This window comes from Scyliorhinus torazame, chromosome X (assembly GCF_047496885.1).
Source record: "Scyliorhinus torazame isolate Kashiwa2021f chromosome X, sScyTor2.1, whole genome shotgun sequence".
NCBI classification, from domain to species: Eukaryota; Metazoa; Chordata; class Chondrichthyes; order Carcharhiniformes; family Scyliorhinidae; genus Scyliorhinus; species Scyliorhinus torazame.
In genome coordinates this window covers 6211831-6230917 of record NC_092738.1, presented here as the reverse complement: position 1 = coordinate 6230917, position 19087 = coordinate 6211831, and the positions used below count along the sequence as shown (strand labels likewise).

At 45.0% G+C, this 19087-nt stretch overlaps 1 protein-coding gene across 3 annotated transcripts in view; it reads right to left on the bottom strand.

Moving 5' to 3' along the window:
* The window catches only part of dnajc14 (DnaJ (Hsp40) homolog, subfamily C, member 14), a 65839-nt gene that overhangs the window by 17999 nt on the left and 28753 nt on the right, over positions 1-19087 (bottom strand). For 2 of the 3 annotated variants that reach the window (XM_072493746.1, XM_072493747.1), the window contains exons 3-5: positions 12091-12197; positions 10540-10659; positions 2565-2725 (exon numbers count right to left, since the gene is read on the bottom strand). In XM_072493746.1, coding sequence (XP_072349847.1) covers positions 2565-2725; positions 10540-10659; positions 12091-12197 — 388 coding nt within the window. The remainder of the gene's footprint in view (positions 1-2564; positions 2726-10539; positions 10660-12090; positions 12198-19087) is intronic. The other variant, XM_072493748.1, reaches the window with a different exon arrangement.

The following is a 19087-nucleotide window of genomic DNA, read 5'->3' as shown; positions in this document are numbered from 1 at the left end:
GTGCGTACCACTGTGCCACCATGCTCTTATCCAGCTATCCCCCTCTCCATCCCACCCTATCCCCTTTACTCCTCACGTCTTCTTCTATAACCTCCAGTATCCCCTTTACCCTTGTCTGTACCGTCTCTTCTCTACATTGTCTCTCCCCTATCACTCTTACTCTCAACCCCTCTTACCTCCCCACTTACCATGCTTATTCCCAAATTCGCCCCCCCCCCCTTATTCCTCTCTCCCTTTATTCCACTTAGTCCCAGCCCAGAGCTCCTCACTTCCCCCACTCTATTCCCTCCTTACCTTCCCCATCCTTTTATTTCTTTTAAAAAAATAAATTTAGAGTACCCAATTCATTTTTTCCAATTAAGGGGCAATTTATCGTGGCCAATCCACCTATCCTGCACATCTTTGGGTTGTGGGGGCGAAACCCATACAAACACGGGGAAAATGTGCAAACTCCACACGGACAGTGACCCAGAGCCAGGATCGAACCTGGCACCTCGGCGCCGTGAGGCAGCAGGGCTAATCCACTGCGCCACCCTGCTGCCCTCCCATCCTTTTATTTCTTGACCTCTTACCTCCTCCACTTTGCCCACTGCCCATCCACTCTCTCCCCCGCCATCCCCTCTTCCTCCTTACCCCCTCCACATCCTCTCTTCCCCTCGTGCACTGCTTAGCTCTCCTAATCCTTCTTCCAATACATCACACAAATGTGGGGCCAATCTGTCTGAGGCTGGAATAAACAGCGCAAAAAGAACAAAACAGATACTTTGTCTTGGGTCTCCATTTAGTATTCCTCAGCCAAATGGGGAGGGGGCGGCATGTGTCTTCACTCTGCAATTAGCTCCCCAACAACCCAGGAGAAAGGATACAAGTGAATTTCAAAACAAAGATGTATTGAGGGACTTGGAAGCAGGTAGATAAATGGAGATGAGGTACAGATCTGCCATGATCGAATTGAATGGCGGAATGGTTTTGAGGAGCTTATATTTCTGCGTAACAGGCTCAAGGGGCTGAATGGCCTCGATTCTACTGACTGTCCCAGCACATTTCAAGTCACCATTTTACCTCAGGTGGCCCAGAACCAACCGAGAAATCAGAATGCGTCAAACGCAAACCACATCACTATGCCGACTCCCCAATCCCCTCAAAAAAAGTGGTGATTTGAGAGGCTTTTCATCCCCAAGATTTTCACACCTGGCTTCTTGAAGGTGGAGTCGCAGGTGGACAGGGTGGTGAAGAAGGCATTCGGCATGCTTGGTTTCATTGGTCAGAACATTGAATACAGGAGTTGGGACGTCTTGTTGAAGTTGTACAAGACATTGGTACGGCCACACTTGGAATACTGTGTGCAGTTCTGGTCACCCTATTATAGAAAGGATATTATTAAACTAGAAAGAGTGCAGAAAAGATTTACTAGGATGTTACCGGGACTTGATGGTTTGAGTTATAAGGAGAGGCTGGATAGACTGGGACTTTTTTCCCTGGAACGTAGGAGGCTTAGGGGTGATCTTATAGAGGTCTATAAAATAATGAGGGGCATAGATAAGGTAGATAGTCAACATCTTTTCCCAAAGGTAGGGGAGTCTAAAACTAGAGGGCATAGGTTTAAGGTGAGAGGGGAGAGATTCAGAAGGGCCCAGAGGGGCAATTTCTTCACTCAGAGGGTAGTGAGTGTCTGGAATGGGCTGCCAGAGGTAGTAGTAGAGGCGGGTACAATTGTGTCTTTTAAAAAGCATTTAGATAGTTACATGGGTAAGATGGGTATAGAGGGTTATGGGCCAAGTGCGGGCAACTGGGACTAGCTTAATGGTAAAAACTGGGCGGCATGGACTGGTTGGGCCAAAGGGCCTGTTTCCATACTGTAAACTTCTATCATTCTATTCTCATTTTTTCTGTTTACGGTTATTTCCAGGCTTTCAAACTATTTCAGCAAAAGTTGTGAAACATTCTGGAAAAGGATTTTATTTGGATATTCCAGAATGGTTCCACGGCGGCTTTGGAAGAATCTCACGGGCCAGTAATGGTTTACATCTTTACTGAAAGTTATTATCCCTTGTTTATATATTGGATCCATCTGAATGGATCGGAATCAAAAGGTGAAGCAAATACCATGAAAACAAGATGTGGCTGTACTTTCTGTTGAAATTGTTGAACAATGAGGCAAGTTGATGAATTGTCATGATCGGAAGGAACAGTAATAAATACTTGGTGTAAAGTACATTCCTTCCCATCCTCATTCCCCTTTATTCAGTAGAGAGCAGTTTGTAGTATTTTTTTGTTGTTGCTTTATCCCAAGAAACTAGAAATCTATCTTCTACATGAGCACCCAACAATGAAACCAAAGACCTGAGATTTTCACATAGCATTGCACAGAATAGAAACAGGCCCTTGGCTCAACTGGTGTGTGCGCTGAACACTGAACACAATGCTATTCCGCTGTAACTGTCACAATTGCTAAATTTACAGAGCAAATTATTTCCAAACTTACATCATACACAAGTCTCACTAAAACCTTCTTTTAATTAAACAGAAATATGAAGATGACTTCAAATTTCCAATCTCCTTACCAGTGATATCATAGACTTTGCCATCCATCATGGCAAAGTAAGTGATTTTCAATCCCAGCATGCTCGATTCTGCCCAGAAATCCCCATCCTCCACAGGATGCCTCTTGTTACACACTGCACAGTATCGAGCTGCCTGTGGGTCACGATCCATTTCAAATCTCCTGCAAAGGAAGGTCAAACTCTACTTTTCACCACAGGTATATTAGGAATTGTACTTTCGGAAAGATCATTGCACTATCTTATCCTGGAGCATTCATTTAACACCCCAGGTACAGGACAAGAATAGCTGGGTCACAGTCAGGGGAGAAAAAAAAAAACCAGGCAGACGGTGCAGGGATCCCTCGTGGCCATTCCCCTTCAAATCAAGTATACCGTTTTGGATGCTGTTGGGGGGGGAATGACCTACCGGGGGAAGGCCCTAGCGGGCAGGTCTCTGGCACTGAGTCTGGCTCTGGGGCTCAGAAGGGAAGGGGGGGAGAATAGAAAAGCAATAGTAGTAGGAGATTCAATGCTTAGGGGAATAGATAGGAGATTCTGTGGTCGAGATCGAGACTCCCGGAAGGTATGTTGCCTCCCGGGTGCCAGGGATGTCTCGGATCATGTCTTCAGGATCCTTAAGGGGGAGGTGGAGCAGCCAGAAGTCGTGGCGCACATTGATACCAACGACGTAGGTAGGAAAAGAGGTGTGGAGGTAATAAACGAGTTTAGGGAGTTAGGCTGGAAGTTAAAAGCCAGGACAGACAGAGTTGTCATCTCTGGTTTGTTGCCGGTGCCACGTGATAGCAAGGCTAGGAATAGGGAGAGAGTGCAGCTGAACACGTGGCTGCAGGAATGGTGTAGGAGGGAGGGCTTCAGGTATTTGGATAATTGGAGCGCATTTTGGGGAAGGTGGGACCTGTACAAGCAGGACGGGTTGCATCTGAACCAGAGGGGCACCAATATCCTGGGAGGGAGGTTTTCTAGTACTCTTCGGGAGGATTTAAACTAACTTGGCAGGGGAATGAGAACCGGATTTGTAGTCCAGCAACTAAGGTAGCCGATATTCAGGACGCCAAAGCGTGTAATGAGGCAGTGGGGAAGGGAACACTGACAAAGGAGAGTACTTGCAGGCACGGAGATGGGTTGAAGTGTGTATACTTCAACGCAAGAAGCATCAGGAATAAGGTGGGTGAACTTAAGGCATGGATCGGTACTTGGGACTACGGGTGCGGTGGCCATCACGGAATCTTGGATAGAAGAGGGGCAGAAATGGTTGTTGGAGGTCCCTGGTTATAGATGTTTCAATAAGATTAAGGAGGGTGGTAAAAGAGGTGGGCGGGGGGGGGTGGCATTGGTAATTAGAGATAGTATAACAGCTGCAGAAAGGCAGTTCGAGGAGTATCACCCTACTGAGGTAGTAAGGGTTGAAGTCAGAAATAGGAAAGGAGCAGTCACCTTGTTAGGAGTTTTCTATAGGCCCCCCAATAGTAGCAGAGATGTGGAGGAACAGATTGGGAAACAGATTTTGGAAAGGTGCAGAAGTCACAGGGTAGTAGTCATGGGTGACTTTAACGTCCCAAATATTGAGCGGAAACTCTTTAGATCAAATAGTTTGGATGGGGTGGTGTTTGTGCAGTGTGTCCAGGAAGCTTTTCTAACACAGTATGTAGATTGTCCGACCAGAGGAAGGGCAATATTGGATTTAGTACTTGGTAATGAACCAGGGCAAGTGATAGATTTGTTAGTGGGGGAGCATTTTGGAGATAGTGACCACAATTCTGTGACTTTCACTTTAGTAATGGAGAGGGATAGGTGCGTGCAACAGGGCAAGGTTTAGCAATTGGGGGAAGGGTAAATACGATGTTGTCAGACAAGAATTGAAGTGCATAAGTTGGGAACATAGGCCGTCAGGGGAACATAGGCTGTCAGGGAAGGACACAAGTGAAATGTGGAACTTGTTCAAGGAACAGGTACTACGTGTCCTTGATATGTATGTCCCTGTCAGGCAGGGAAGAGATAGTCGAGTAAGGGAACCATGGTTGACAAGAGAGGTTGAATGTCTTGTTAAGAGGAAAAAGGAAACTTATGCAAGGCTGAGGAAACAAGGTTCAGACAGGGCGCTGGAGGGATACAAGATAGCCAGGAGGGAACTGAAGAAAGGGATTAGGAGAGCTAAGAGAGGACATGCACAATCTTTGGCGGTTAGGATCAAGGAAAACCCCAAGGCCTTTTACACATGTGAGAGAAATATGAGAATGACTAGAGCGAGGGTAGGTCCGATCAAGGACAGTAGCGGGAGATTGTGTATTGAGTGTGAAGAGCTAGGAGAGATCTTGAACAAGTACTTTTCTTCTGTATTTACAAATGAGAAGGGCCATATTGTTGGAGAGGACAGTGTGAAACAGACTGGTAAGCTCGAGGAAATACTTGTTAGGAAGGAAGATGTGTTGGGCATTTTGAAAAACATGAGGATAGACAAGTCCCCCAGGCCTGATGGGATATATCCAAGGATTCTATGGGAAGCAAGAGATGAAATTGCAGAGCCGTTGGCAATGATCTTTTCGTCCTCACTGTCAACAGGGGTGGCACCAGGGGATTGGAGAGTGGCGAATGTCGTGCCCCTGTTCAAAAAAGGGACTAGGGATAACCCTGAGAATTACAGGCCAGTTAGTCTTACTTCGGTGGTAGGCAAAGTAATGGAAAGGGTACTGAAGGATAGGATTTCTGTGCATCTGGAAAGACACTGCTTGGTTAGGGATAGTCAGCACGGATTTCTGAGGGGTAGGTCTTGCCTTACAAGTCTTATTGAATTCTTTCAGGAGGTGACCGAGCATGTGGATGAAGGTAAAGCAGTGGATGTAGTGTACATGGATTTTAGTAAGGCATTTGATAAGGTTCCCCATGGTAGGCTTCTGCAGAAAGTAAGGAGGCATGGGATAGTGGGAAATTTGGCCAGTTGGATAACGAACTGGCTAACCGATAGAAGTCAGAGAGTGGTGGTGGGTGGCAAATATTCAGCCTGGAGCCCAGTTACCAGTGGCGTACCGCAGGGATCAGTTCTGGGTCCTCTGCTGTTTGTGATTTTCATTAATGACTTGGGTGAGGGAGTTGAAGGGTGGGTCAGTAAATTTGCAGACGATACGAAGATTGGTGGAGTGGTGGATAGTGAGGAGGGCTGTTGTCGGCTGCAAAGAGACATAGATAGGATGCAGAGCTGGGCTGAGAAGTGGCAGATGGAGTTTAATCCTGAAAAGTGTGAGGTTGTCCATTTTGGAAGGACAAATATGAATGCGGAATACAGGGTTAACGGTAGAGTTCGTGGCAATGTGGAGGAGCAGAGAGATCTTGGGGTCTATGTTCATACATCTTTGAAAGTTGCCACTCAAGTGGATAGAGCTGTGAAGAAGGCCTATGGTGTGCTCGCGTTCATTAACAGAGGGATTGAATTTAAGAGCCGTGAGGTGATGATGCAGCTGTACAAAACTTTGGTAAGGCCACATTTGGAGTATTGTGTACAGTTCTGGTCGCCTCATTTTAGGAAGAATGTGGAAGCTTTGGAAAAGGTGCAAAGGAGATTTACCAGATGTTACCTGGAATGGAGAGTAGGTCTTACGAGGAAAGGTTGAGGGTGCCTTTTCTCATTAGAACGGAGAAGGATGAGGGGCGACTTGATAGAGGTTTATAAGATGATCAGGGGAATAGATAGAGTAGACAGTCAGAGACTTTTTCCCCGGGTGGAACAAACCAATACAAGGGGACATAAATTTAAGGTGAATGGTGGAAGATATAGGGGGGATGTCAGAGGTAGGTTCTTTACCCAGAGAGTAGTGGGGGCATGGAATGCACTGCCTGTGGAAGTAGTTGAGTCGGAAACTTTAGGGACCTTCAAGCAGCTATTGGATAGGTACATGGATTATGGTAAAATGATATAGTGTAGATTTATTTGTTCTTAAGGGCAGCACGGTAGCATTGTGGATAGCACAATTGCTTCACAGCTCCAGGGCCCCATGTTCGATTCCGGCTTGGGTCACTGTCTGTGCGGAGTCTGCACATCCTCCGTGTCTGCGTGGGTTTCCTCCGGGTGCTCCGGTTTCCTCCCACAGTCCAAAGATGTGCAGGTTAGGTGGATCGGCCATGATAAATTGCCCTTAGTGTTGGGTGGAGGTGTTGACTTTGGGTAGGGTGCTCTTTCCAAGAGCTGGTGCAGACTCAAAGGGCCGAATGGCCTCCTTCTGCACTGTAAATTCAATGATAATCTATGATTAATCTAGGACAAAGGTTCGGCACAACATCGTGGGCCGAAGGGCCTGTTCTGTGCTGTATTTTTCTATGTTCTATGTTCTATGCATAGCTCTCCTCTGGCCTGGGAGCTAAACAGGTCAGGGGTTTTTGGGATGGAATTGTAAAGCAAAACGGAGAGGAACAGGAACCTGACCAGAAGGTACAAGTAGGTGGGCTGAACAGCTAACTGCATCTGGCAAAGATCATTTGAAAAAAAGGATTCATTAATTTCAGTGTGTACTTAATAACAATGAAATGGAGGTGTTCAAATAAAGTCATATAATCTATAGGGAACGTTCATGCCATTCTCCCACAAGAGAATCTCCCACATCCTCTCCATATCCATCCTGTCAAGAACCCCCACCCAAAGACGTGCAGGGTAGGTGGATTGGCCACACTAAATTGTTTCTCAATTGGAAACAATTTATTGGGTACTCTAAATTAAGAACCCCCCCACCCCCCTCAGGATTTCATATATTTCAATCACGCTGCCTCTTACTATTCCGAACTCCAGTGGTCGCTGCTACAAGGGGCACCTTCACTAGGAAATCATTAATTACTCCCATCTCATCGCACAATACCAGGTCTAATATAGCCTGCTCTCTGGTTGGCTCCAGAAACTATCCTGAAAATATTCAATTAACTCTTCATTTAGAGGGGGAAAGTTAGGGCCTCGGCGTGGACCCCATTATGGGGGAACCACCGGTTCGCCCCAGGAAGAACAGGTGGAGGGTTTTCGGGGTGGCACAGGGCAGGCATACGAAAGTTGGGGGACCTGTTTGTGGACGGGAAGTTCGCGAGCTTGGGTGAGCTGGAGGAGAAGTACGGGCTCCCCCCGGGGAACACCTTCAGGTACTTACAGGTAAGGGCGTTTGCCAGACGGCAGGTGGTGGAATTCCCACGGCTACTGCCACACACAGTACAGGACAGGACACTCTCGGGGGGGTGGGTGGGATTGGGGAAGATCTCGGAAACTTACCAGGTGATGCAGGAGGAGGAGGGGGCCTCGGTGGTGGAGTTGAAAGGTAAGTGGGAGGAGGAGTTGGGAGAGGAGATCGAAGAGGGGACGTGGGCAGATGCCCGAGGGAGGGTGAACTCTTCCTCTTCATGCGTGAGGCTCAGCCTCATACAGTTTAAGGTGCTGCACAGGGCACACATGACCAGGACAAGGATGAGCAGGTTCTTTGGGGGTGAGGACAGGTGTGTTAGGTGCTCAGGGAGCCCAGCTAATCACACCCATATGTTCTGGGCATGCCCAGCGGTGGAGGAATTTTGGAAGGGCGTAGCGAGGACGGTGTCGAGGGTGGTAGGATCCAGGGTCAAACCGGGCTGGGGGCTCGCAATATTTGGGGTGGCAGAGGAGCCGGGAGTGCAGGAGGCGAAAGAGGCTGGAATTCTGGCCTTTGCGTCCCTGGTAGCCCGGCGGAGGATTCTCCTTCAGTGGAAAGATACGAGGCCCCCCAAGTGTGGAATCCTGGATCAGCGATATGGCAGGGTTCATTAAATTGGAGAGGGTGAAATTCGCCTTGAGAGGGTCGGTACAAGGGTTCTTTAGGCGGTGGTAACCGTTCTTAGACTTTCTGGCAGAACGATAGACATTGGTCAATGGCAGCAGCAGCTCGGGGGGTGGGGGGCGGGGGGGTTTACTTTATTTTTGTTTATGTTATTTACACTGGAAGGGTCTGAGGGGGTGTATACACCTGTTGTCTTAAGTCAGGTGTTAATGTTAATTTATTATTTAGGTACGGGGGGGGGGGGGGGGTTGGGGGGTTGCTTTTTTCGATTGTGTTTTGTACTTAACCCTGTTGGGTTCTTTTTTCTTTCTCATTTTGTTATTGATATTTTATGAAAACCTTTAATAAACATTATTTTTTTTTTAAAAACTCTTCATTTAGGCCACCTTTGCTCATCTGATTTTTCCAGTCTACATGTAAATTAAAATCTCCAATGATTATCGCCGTGCCTTTCTGACAAGCTCCCACTACTTTCTTCCTTGACACCCCACCCTACCATGTGGTTACTATTAAGGGGCCGGTACACGGCTCCCGCAAGTGACTTCTTACTTTTACTATCTCTCATCTCTACCCAAACTATTTCCACATCCTGGCTTCCTGATCTTAGGTCCTCCCTCTGCATTGTGCTAATACCATCATCAACTAACAGAGCCACCCTTCCACCTTTTCCTCACTTCCTGTCCTTCCTAAATATCATGTACCCTTCAATATTCAGGTCCGAATCCATGTCCTTCTGCAGCCATGTCTCCATAACGGCTAACAAATCACATTTATTTATTCCTATGTTCGGTTTTGTTTTGAATGCATTCAGATACAGTTTTATCCTTTTTGTAACCTCGAGTCCCATCCGCTGATTTGCACTCTCTAGGGCAGCACAGTGGCGCAGTGGTTAGCATTGCTGCCTCCGGCACCGACCAGGTTTGATTCACGGCCCTGGGTCACTATCTGTGTGGAGCTTGCACGTTTTCCCCGTGTCTGCGCGAGTTCCATCCCCACAACTCAAAAGATGTGCAGTGTAGGTGGATTGGCCACGCTAAATTACCCCTTAATTGGAAAAAATAATTGGATACTCTAAATTTTTAAAAAGATTTATTAAAAAGAAAAAAGATTTGCACTCTCTATCCTGTCCTGTCACGGTCTGCTTTTCATTTCCCATAATCTCTTTTGCCTGGTCTCTGCTCTTTGATTTACCACATCTTCCCAAATTTGAACCCTTGCCCCACTATTTAGTTTAAAACCCTCTCTAATTCCCTAGTAATGTGGCTCGCAAGAACACCAGCCCCGGCACAGTTCAGGTGTAGAGTATTCCGACAGCACAGATCCCTCCTTCCCAGAGTACTAATACCATTGGCCGACAAACCGGAACCCACTTCTCCCACACCACAGTCATTGAACACGCTTCCATCCTCTAGTCTGATTTTTCCTATGCCAATTTGCACGTGGCTCAGGTAATAATCCAGAGATTATGACCCTGGAAGCTCTACTTCTTAATTTGGTGCCTAGGTCCTTATACTGATTATGCAGAACATACTTCTTTGTCCTGCCTATACCGTTGGTGCCTTTGTGGACCACGACAACTGGATCCTCCCCTCCTACTGCAAATTCCTCTCCAGCAATGCCCCGAACTCAGGACCCAATGTCCCAAATCCTGGAACTGGACAGGCAACATAGCCGTCTGGACTCAAGCTCCTTGCCGCAGGAGGATGGTCTCAATCTTTCTGACTATACTGCCCCCTACTATCACTACATTCCTTTTTCTCCCCCCATTTGAATGACTTCCTGTATCTCGGTGCCATGGTCAGTTAGCTGATGACCAACTTCTAAAACATACAAAAATGAAAACAATCGGACAGGAAACTGACAAATCTGCATTTCGGAGTAAGAGCAATCTAAGTATACTGCAACTGGCCTCAGTGTGAGAAATTACATCAATTCGGGTTACCATGCATGACTAGTATTGCTGGAGACAGATGTTGGTCTCAGATGTGAGCCACTATGGTTGAATAGACTAATATTCAACATCCAGGCTCACATGATGGTCAGTCGAATGAGGTATGGAAGGGCACTTGCTATCCATGGAATCTTATGCCAGCCAGAGTTTGCACCTTGATGGAAGGAAGATGGGAAAACTGGAGGGGAGATCAACAAAACAAACATCACCTAACTTTACATTTATTGAACAGATAAATGAGAGTACAAACTTGTGTTTTCCTTCACATTTACTGCACATCATAGTGTTCATGGCTTCCTTTAAGTCATCCTGGAGCTTGGTGAGAAACTCATTCATGGACCGATGTAACTCACTCTCTGCGGCCCGTTTGCTAAAAAATAAGAACACAAAAGCATCCAGTTATACCTGGAACAAAATCAAGGGCAATAAGTCGATGAAACCTAAACTTGAGTTCTACAATTCCGCAGAATCTAAACAAAGACTCCATACAAACCTCTTTACAACGTGCTTTCGGTACCCATCCCTGGGGAAAGGCAGCTTTGATAAATTGAGAAGTTACACAAGAGAGAAGTTGCATTTACCCACACCGCATCCCTTTTGCAAGATGGCCCAAAGTGCTTTACAACCAACAAATTACTTTTTTTTTGAAGAAGTGCAGTCATAAAGCAAATGCAGCAGCCAATTTGCGCGCAGCAAGGCCCAACAAACAGCAAATGAATGAACAACCAGATGATCAGGTTTTGATTAGGCCACTTGAGGGATCAACGTTGGCCAGGAGAAAGGATGGAACGCCCTTGCTCTTCTTCAAATTATGCCGTGGGATCCGAACAGGAAAACACCGCTTCCGTTTGGAGATCAAGAAAATGATGGGGCCAATCGCTTCAGGTTGCTTTTGCACAGCACAAGTAGCACAAAGTAATAGCAGGTATGGCACCTCATGCAGTCTCCCTTTGCATAGCCTTCTGTGTGGAGTACTAAAATGACTTACTCACAACCTCCCTCAATCAGAAACGCTGAACTAAATTAGATACTTGTAAAATGGAAAGAGGTTGTAAAAATAAAGAGAGAAAAGTAATGAAACAGGAGTAAAGTAGGCCTACCTGGGGCGAATTAGGTATACATTTGAATAGCCACGTAATATTTTGGGCGGGGCCCGCAGTGGCTCCCCATTGGTTGCCTATGGCATTTTGTATGGCTCGGTGTGAGGAGTCGCCTTCGGCAAGATCCCATCGGTGGGAAAGGGCCGGAAAATCCTGCCTGTTGTCTTTCATTAAGGCGAATGTTCTAGTGGATTTTTGTGCCGAGCAGTGCAGGGGAATGGGCAAACCTTTGCATCCAGCTTCAACATCAAGTGCTTCCAAATCATCTGTATGACTTCTCTGCAGAGACTGACAAGTTAATTGAGTTGGAGTTTACAGACAGTTTTGTGACGTAGGAATAGAAACTCAGTCAAATCTGTCCAAACTCCGTTCACCAGGGACTCTTGCAACCAACAGCGAGGAAACTTTAATTCCATTGGTCGGAGCTGTGCTTAAACCCAGTCCGGTGTTAAAATGGCGATATCCTGAATGAACCTCGAGGCATTTTTAAAAAACATTAAACTTGGCAACACGTTCAAGCAGATTGTCACTCCCTAAATCAATCAAAATGGTAAACTTTTTGAAAAATTACGAACAGTAATCAGATTTGAGTAGTTCAAAACATGTTGAAATACCAAATAGAAGGTAAATTTTGACCCTAAAAAGTTAAGAATCAGAGGCCACATGGATATGTCTGGATTGCAGCACTGAATTTTGCTTACATTTCATATTCCTTCCTTCTCTCAGGATTGCTCACAATATCCCACGCTGCTCGCACCACCTTAAAGGCTTCTTCTGATCGTGGGTGTTGGTTTTTGTCAGGATGAACCTGCAATCACAATGGGGGGGATTACTTTAAAAGACAGTGTCTCAACCTAATGTACCTTGCTCAGCTACAACCGGTGATATTTCACTCAAATCCAGGCTTGCCAGTCTTCATTAATAAAAGAAAATTATTTAACTAAAGCTCATCCTACAAATCTTGGGTGGAAGTAAATGACTAAAATCAGAGTTTACAAACCGCAGGTTCCTTGATGGGTAACTGTATTAGTACCACTTCAGGGCCTGCAACAAACCAGGAAGCTCCCAGCTTTACTCATCGGTCGGTGCTATTATTTAATTTTAGCCAATGGAATGCTACAACTCACCTCAGCACACTGTCCCTTTTGAGGGAGGTGCAGCGCGCAAGGAAAGAAGGGACGAAGAAACAAAAAGACATCAGCTGGGGTTCACTGTTCCGATTACTATTCAGTGACACTGGCTAGAGGGTTGCACGATATTAGGTCCCTCTAGAGCTGAACAATCTGCTGATGCTATCTAGGGTCAGAAATGAAGACTGTTACTCAAGAAAGTTCACCAGTTACAGAAATTATTTTACAATTATTAATGTTTTAAACTCTAAATTCCATTATTTATTAATTTGAAATAGTGAGACTCACCAAAATACTGTTATAGGTTGTCAAGTCCACTGCTCTACAGCAAAGCATTGTATCACATTATATACAAACCTACTGCTAAACCAGAGAAAGGACCCTGAACCAGTGAGGTGGAAATAAAGAGACACCCAGAGATGGTGAAGAGTCCTCCGATACAGAGCTGCACGAACTCATTGCAGAAATCAGCGTACCTTCAACAGGAGGTCAGGGACGCATCTTCTTTCAAATCATAAAAGAGTGTGCTTGATATTACCTTGTGGAATTTTGCTAGCGATGATTAATAAAGTGGAATTACTGGTCAAAGATGTCTCATTGTACACCTCAAATGCATATTAGTGCCTCGTGATGAGGCGTCTTTGTCTCGGTGCAATGCACCTTATAAGTTACGTGCCTGGCCAAGCAGCATATGGAAAAGTGCCGCAGACTGCTCATAGGTTGTCCTGTTCAAGATACACTAAAAAAACGTAAAGATACTTTCCACTCAAACAGGCCACACAACAGAAAAACATTTAGGAGGACATTTTTCTAGATGCATGGCTTATTGAGCATTAGCTGACAAGTCTATATTAGTAGCTCCCAGCCTACATAACAGCAACTCTTAACATGCTTTAACTAGGTGGAGTAGGCCTGCTCTGTAGAAGCATTCCTCTTTTTTCAATAGGTGCAAATAGCTCACAACACTTCAGGGAGACTGATGTTTTTAACTGCTGTAATTGTGTAAAAGGCACACTTTAGACCTTCCTTTTATCCCATTTTAACCTTTGTGAAGTTAATGGTACTTGTGATTGGGGAGGGTGGTGTATAAAGGTTGGGTAGAATAAGTGTGGCTCGATCTGATCTTGGCTCAGTGATAGAGCATCCTCACCTCCGAGTCAGTTCCAGAGACTTGGAACGCAGCCAAAGCTGACACTTTCAAACAATGCAGCACGACAGGTGTCATCTGCTGGATAAGATACAAAAGGAGGCCCAATCCGTCTTCTCAGGTAGGTGTAAAAGATCACAAAACCTTAGTGGAACAACAAGGAGTTCCCTGTTGTCCTACCCAAGATTTATCCCTCAAACCAATTTCCCAGAAAAGATCATCTTGCTGTCCATTTCCCTACATTACAACAGTGGCTGCAGGTAAAAGCATTTAATTCACGATGAAGCATCCTGGATAGTGAGGCAGCGAAAAGTGCTGCATAAAGACAACTTCTTGCTTACCTTTTCTCATATTAAAATGGATATTTGCTGTCTTCCTCTTGCTTCAATTTAATGTTATTTTTGAACAAACATGACTGTGTGTAATCAGGGTGTTTAGTGGCTCGGTAGTATCCACCCATCAGTCAGAGAGAAGTTGCTATTTCCAGTGAGACATTTGTGGTCACAAATGTTAAACTTTTGGACATGCCTTTCCAACTTAACAAAAAAAAAAAACCTGTACACTTTCAAAACTTAAAACATTCCAAATGGAAATTGCAATAAATGAACCCCCACTAGGACTGCCAGATATTTAGTCATCAGCTTTGGGAACAGATTAATCAAAATGTTCAGGAATGGAATGAACAAATACCTACTTATCTATTGTAGCAATGTTCATTCATTCTGGAATCTAGACAGGAATATAGATTGGGGATGAAAACCCAACCTCAACCTTTAAGGGCATCCGAGAAATGTTATTAATTTCATTCCTCAATGGAACAAATGTACAGTACAAAATCACAGCATCATAGAATGTGCAGTGCAGAAAGAGGCCATTTGGCCCATCAAGCACCCCGTCCAAGCCCACACCTCCACCCTATCCCCATAACCCAGTAACCCCACCCAACACTAAGGGCAATTTCTCATGGCCAATCCACCTAACCCGCACATCTTTGGACTGTGGGAGGAAACCGGAGCACCCGGAGGAAACCCACGCAGACACGGGGAGGACGTGCAGACTCCGCACAGACAGTGACCCAAGCCGGAATCGAACCTGGGACCCTGGAGCTGTGAAGCAATTGTGCTAACCACAATGCTACCGTGCTGCCCCCACTATGCTACCGCGCTGTCTGATTTTAAATTCCCTCTGTACCATGGCCACTGGATATCACACCACTAGAGCAGAAAGCAGGATGGTGCTACAGCTGGCAAAACGGTTGTGTTGGGAGGTCATTCTGCAAGTTGTGAAAAAACATGACTTGTATAGAACATTAACAACCTTCGAGCCCCACAGTGGATCATCAATTTTAGGTAACCATATACAGCATTCACACAGATCCGTCCATAAATGTTCACTCAGTAATTTGTACAATATAAAGGGCACTGCTGAGACAGGGGAGCGAGCTGCTGGAGGCTATGTAACCAATTACATATGTCAGCTACCATGTAAGATCAGTTGCCTTGATGCCAACTCGAGATTAAAACTGTATGTTTGTGTAGCTTTGAAAGCTACACTAGTGGATCAGGACCCGCTTGTTGGCAGGGCAACGTTCGCAGCTTTCTAAATATCAGGACCAGTAAAACTGCATACAACACCCTACCACACCCCAGTGTGTGCAATAAAAACATGATAATTGGCCACTTATAATACTTAGCACAATCCCATTTCCCCATAATCAACTGTAAACCTTTCCCTCTCTGATAACATTAGCATTGTTATAAGTCCATTTTTAAAAAAGGTGTTAGCTACTACTTTTGTGCCATGCACGATACCTTACAATCGGCCAACCACAATTCCTTCCCTAGGCTTCTCCCTTTGACTATCTCTGACCAGAATTGCAGAGTACACCAATTGTCATGAATAACAGCACTGAAAGGAGAGAGAGAGAAGGGAAATAAAACACCCCAAACCAAACTCTGCTCAGGTCAACCTGGTTACTACTGTTAGAAAAGAGTTATTTTTAAATCAGCTACACAGAACTGTAAAACAAATTCTGAAAAGAAAGGTGGCTACTAGCAGCAAGGAAAAGTAGTGCATTTGTCAAGTTAGCCCATATTTCAGCCACATTATTACAGGGTAGGAACGACCTGTGGATTGGAGACTGCAATCTCACAGCTACAGTCTAATCTCTACATTCGGGAGGCCTGTTCGGAAAAGAGTTATTTTTAAATCAGCTACACAGAACTGTAAAACAAATTCTGAAAAGAAAGGTGGCTACTAGCAGCAAGGAAAAGTAGTGCATTTGTCAAGTTAGCCCATATTTCAGCCACATTATTACAGGGTAGGAACGACCTGTGGATTGGAGACTGCAATCTCACAGCTACAGTCTAATCTCTACATTCGGGAGGCCTGTTCGGAACCCAATCAGACTGCAGATCTCGGATATAAAAAGGAATCTTGCATTCGGTCTGGTTTTGTAGAATTTTGCGATTGAGAATTCCCCTTTTTTTTCCAACGAGAGTCATAGATGTTTACAGCTTGGAAACAGGCCCTTCGGCCCAGCTTGTCCTTGCTGCCCAGTTTCTATCACTAAGCTAGTCCCACTTACCCGCATTTGACCAATATCCCTCTATACCCACCCTGCCCATCTAACTGTCTCAACTGCTTTTTAAAAGACAAAATTGTAACCGCCTCTACCACTGACTCTGGCAGCCCGTTCCAGATGCTCACCACCCTCTGCGTGAAGAAATTTACCCCTGATCTCTTTTGTATCTCTCCCCTCTCACCTTAAACCTATGCCCTCTAGTTCTAGACTCCTCTACCTTTGGGAAAAGATGTCGACTATCTACCTTATCTATGCTCATTATTTTATAGACCTCAAGAAGATCACCCCTAAGCCTCCTACGCTCCAGGGAAAAAAGTCCCAGCCTATCCAGCCTCTCCTTGTAACTCAGACCATCCAAGCCCTGGTAGCATCCTCGTAAATCTCTTCTGCACTCTTTCTAGTTTAACAATATCCTTCCTATAATAGGGTGACCAGAACTGAACACAGTGTTCCATGTGTGGTCTTACCAATGTCTTGTACAACTTCAACAAGACATCCCAACTCCTACTTTCATATTTGAATGAGAGTCCAGAAGAGCAAGTGTTTTGTAAAGTCCCAATAGTCCCAAGTACAATGCTGACTGAAGAGGGATATATATATATATTTTTTTTAAATGCCTTCTGATACAGATACGTGACTAGCCACAGCAGCAGAAACGCTACATTAACCGCAACAACAGAATAAGCAAAAGTACATCAGCAAAACTTGAAAACAGGAAAGGTGAGAACTTGAGGGGGCAGAGAAACCTTCTCATATTTATTTTGTATTTAAAATAATAAATAACTGCTGTTTCCGCTGAAACACTGAGCCAGAATGCACTGGGAAAATAATGGCCAGTTTGATGCGCTCACTGTTATTAGCGTGTAAAAAAAACAGGCATCTTGCAGAGGCAAATTGCGAATAGCCAGAAGCTGCCAGACGATTTGCGCTGTTTCGCTGTTAGCTTGCTGTCAAACTCTCCGAGAGCTTCAAGAAATTGCTGCATTTGCGCTTTAAAGCAAATTGAACTTGCCGCAGAAAGTTAGGGCTGATATTTAACAGCTTAAGGATCCTTTTAATGATGAGATTTACATTCCTGCAATGTCACTCAACAGGGAGTAACTGAAACGGTGGATTCGCATTCCTGCAGATTAAAACATTTTTAATTCAAGTTATTTCCTTATTTTCCTTTCTCTAAATCCAAACATTTTTTTCTCTTTCTTTCTGTATCTTATTTGAGCCTAATTCGCCCCATTTCCTTCTCTCACCTTCCTCTGCATCATTCTCAATGGTTAAGAAGATGGACTTGTTGGCCTCAATGTTTACCCATTGCCCCAGTTATCAGCTCACATTTCCAGCAATTCATAGTGCAAAAACAAGTGAGCTGAAGGGAGGGGGGGGAAAGAAATCAAAAACTGGTCATGGCACGAGATGCCCTGCTCCTGCAAAGTCAAGGTCATTATGCTCCAATTTAATGCAGAAAGCATCATGCAGTGACGTTAGACATGAACACACTACTTTTGCTGATCAAAGGCATTTCACTATACAAAACAGTGTTCCAGCTGTCAGCAACAACTCAGTTGATGGCACTCCTGCCTGAGAGTCAGGCGTTTGTGGGTTCAAGTTCCACTCCAGAAACTTGAGCACAATATCCAGGCAGACACTCCAGTGTGGCACTGTCAGCCTTTAGAGGAGACATTCAACAGAGAGCCTGTCTGCCCTCCCAGATGGACGGGGAAGATCCCATAGCCACTATTTCAAAGAGCAGTAGGGGTTACCTCGGGTGTACTGCAGAATATTTAATCAACATCATGAAAAAGGACGATCTGGTGTCTGGTCATTATCACATTGCTGTTTGTGGGAGCTTGCTGTGCGCAAATTGGCTGCCGCACATCTTAATTTACAACAGTGACTGCACTTCAAACGTATTTCATTGGCTGTAAAGCATTTTGGAATGTCCCGAAGTTGTGAACTGCGCTATAGAAATGCAAATCCTTGTTTATTCACAGAATGCTGGTTTAAAGTGTCTGATTGCACATTTACTTCCCTCCAATGTTGCCGGTTGTGACTTTTGAGGGGAATTGCCTCATCACTGCCAGTAAAGTGGGCACTGCCAATCACTTTCTCTGCTGTCTACCAGACCTTGGCCACTGGTGCACAGAAGATTCGATAACTGGTATTCAGAGTACCTTCTTGAGCACCACGGACCTTTTTGTAATAACAGAAACAAGGCCGAGGACTCCCTAGTGACACAGGAAAAACAAACCACGCACTGCTGTTACATCACTGCGCAGACAGAATGTGAGAGCAGACATTGTGGTTTGGTGCCCGTTTTGCTGACTGCCGTGGGTGATTGGTGTGCGACAAAGACACTATATAAATGCACATTGTTGCTTTCTATGGGGTACTAGCATGTTCTCAACCAAACATTGAACAAATTGAGCAATCCCACAGATGGTGCTGCATCAAATGAAAAATATTACTGGGTTAGCTTACGTAACATTAGGAAGTCAAGAGTTTGAAATATCTGACCAAGATGGTTGGATCAATTAACTGACTGAATAGCAAAATGATAAGCACTACCCATCCCTATTCCAATGGTTCTGAGGCAAAGCCTGGCAATGGGTTCAGTCCATTAGCACAGCCGATTACTACAAATGAACTCGGTGAGTGAGGTGAGCAAAACAAAAACAAACCTACCAGCGTTCCAGCTCTTAATCATTATTCAATCCCCTCTACTAGAATTGGATACGAGATACTACCAGATGGAATAGTTGACAAGCCCTCTGATCCTAGTTATCATTAAAGATCAGCAGCTCCTTCCTTGGATATGGTAGACCACCAGCACACAAGACATA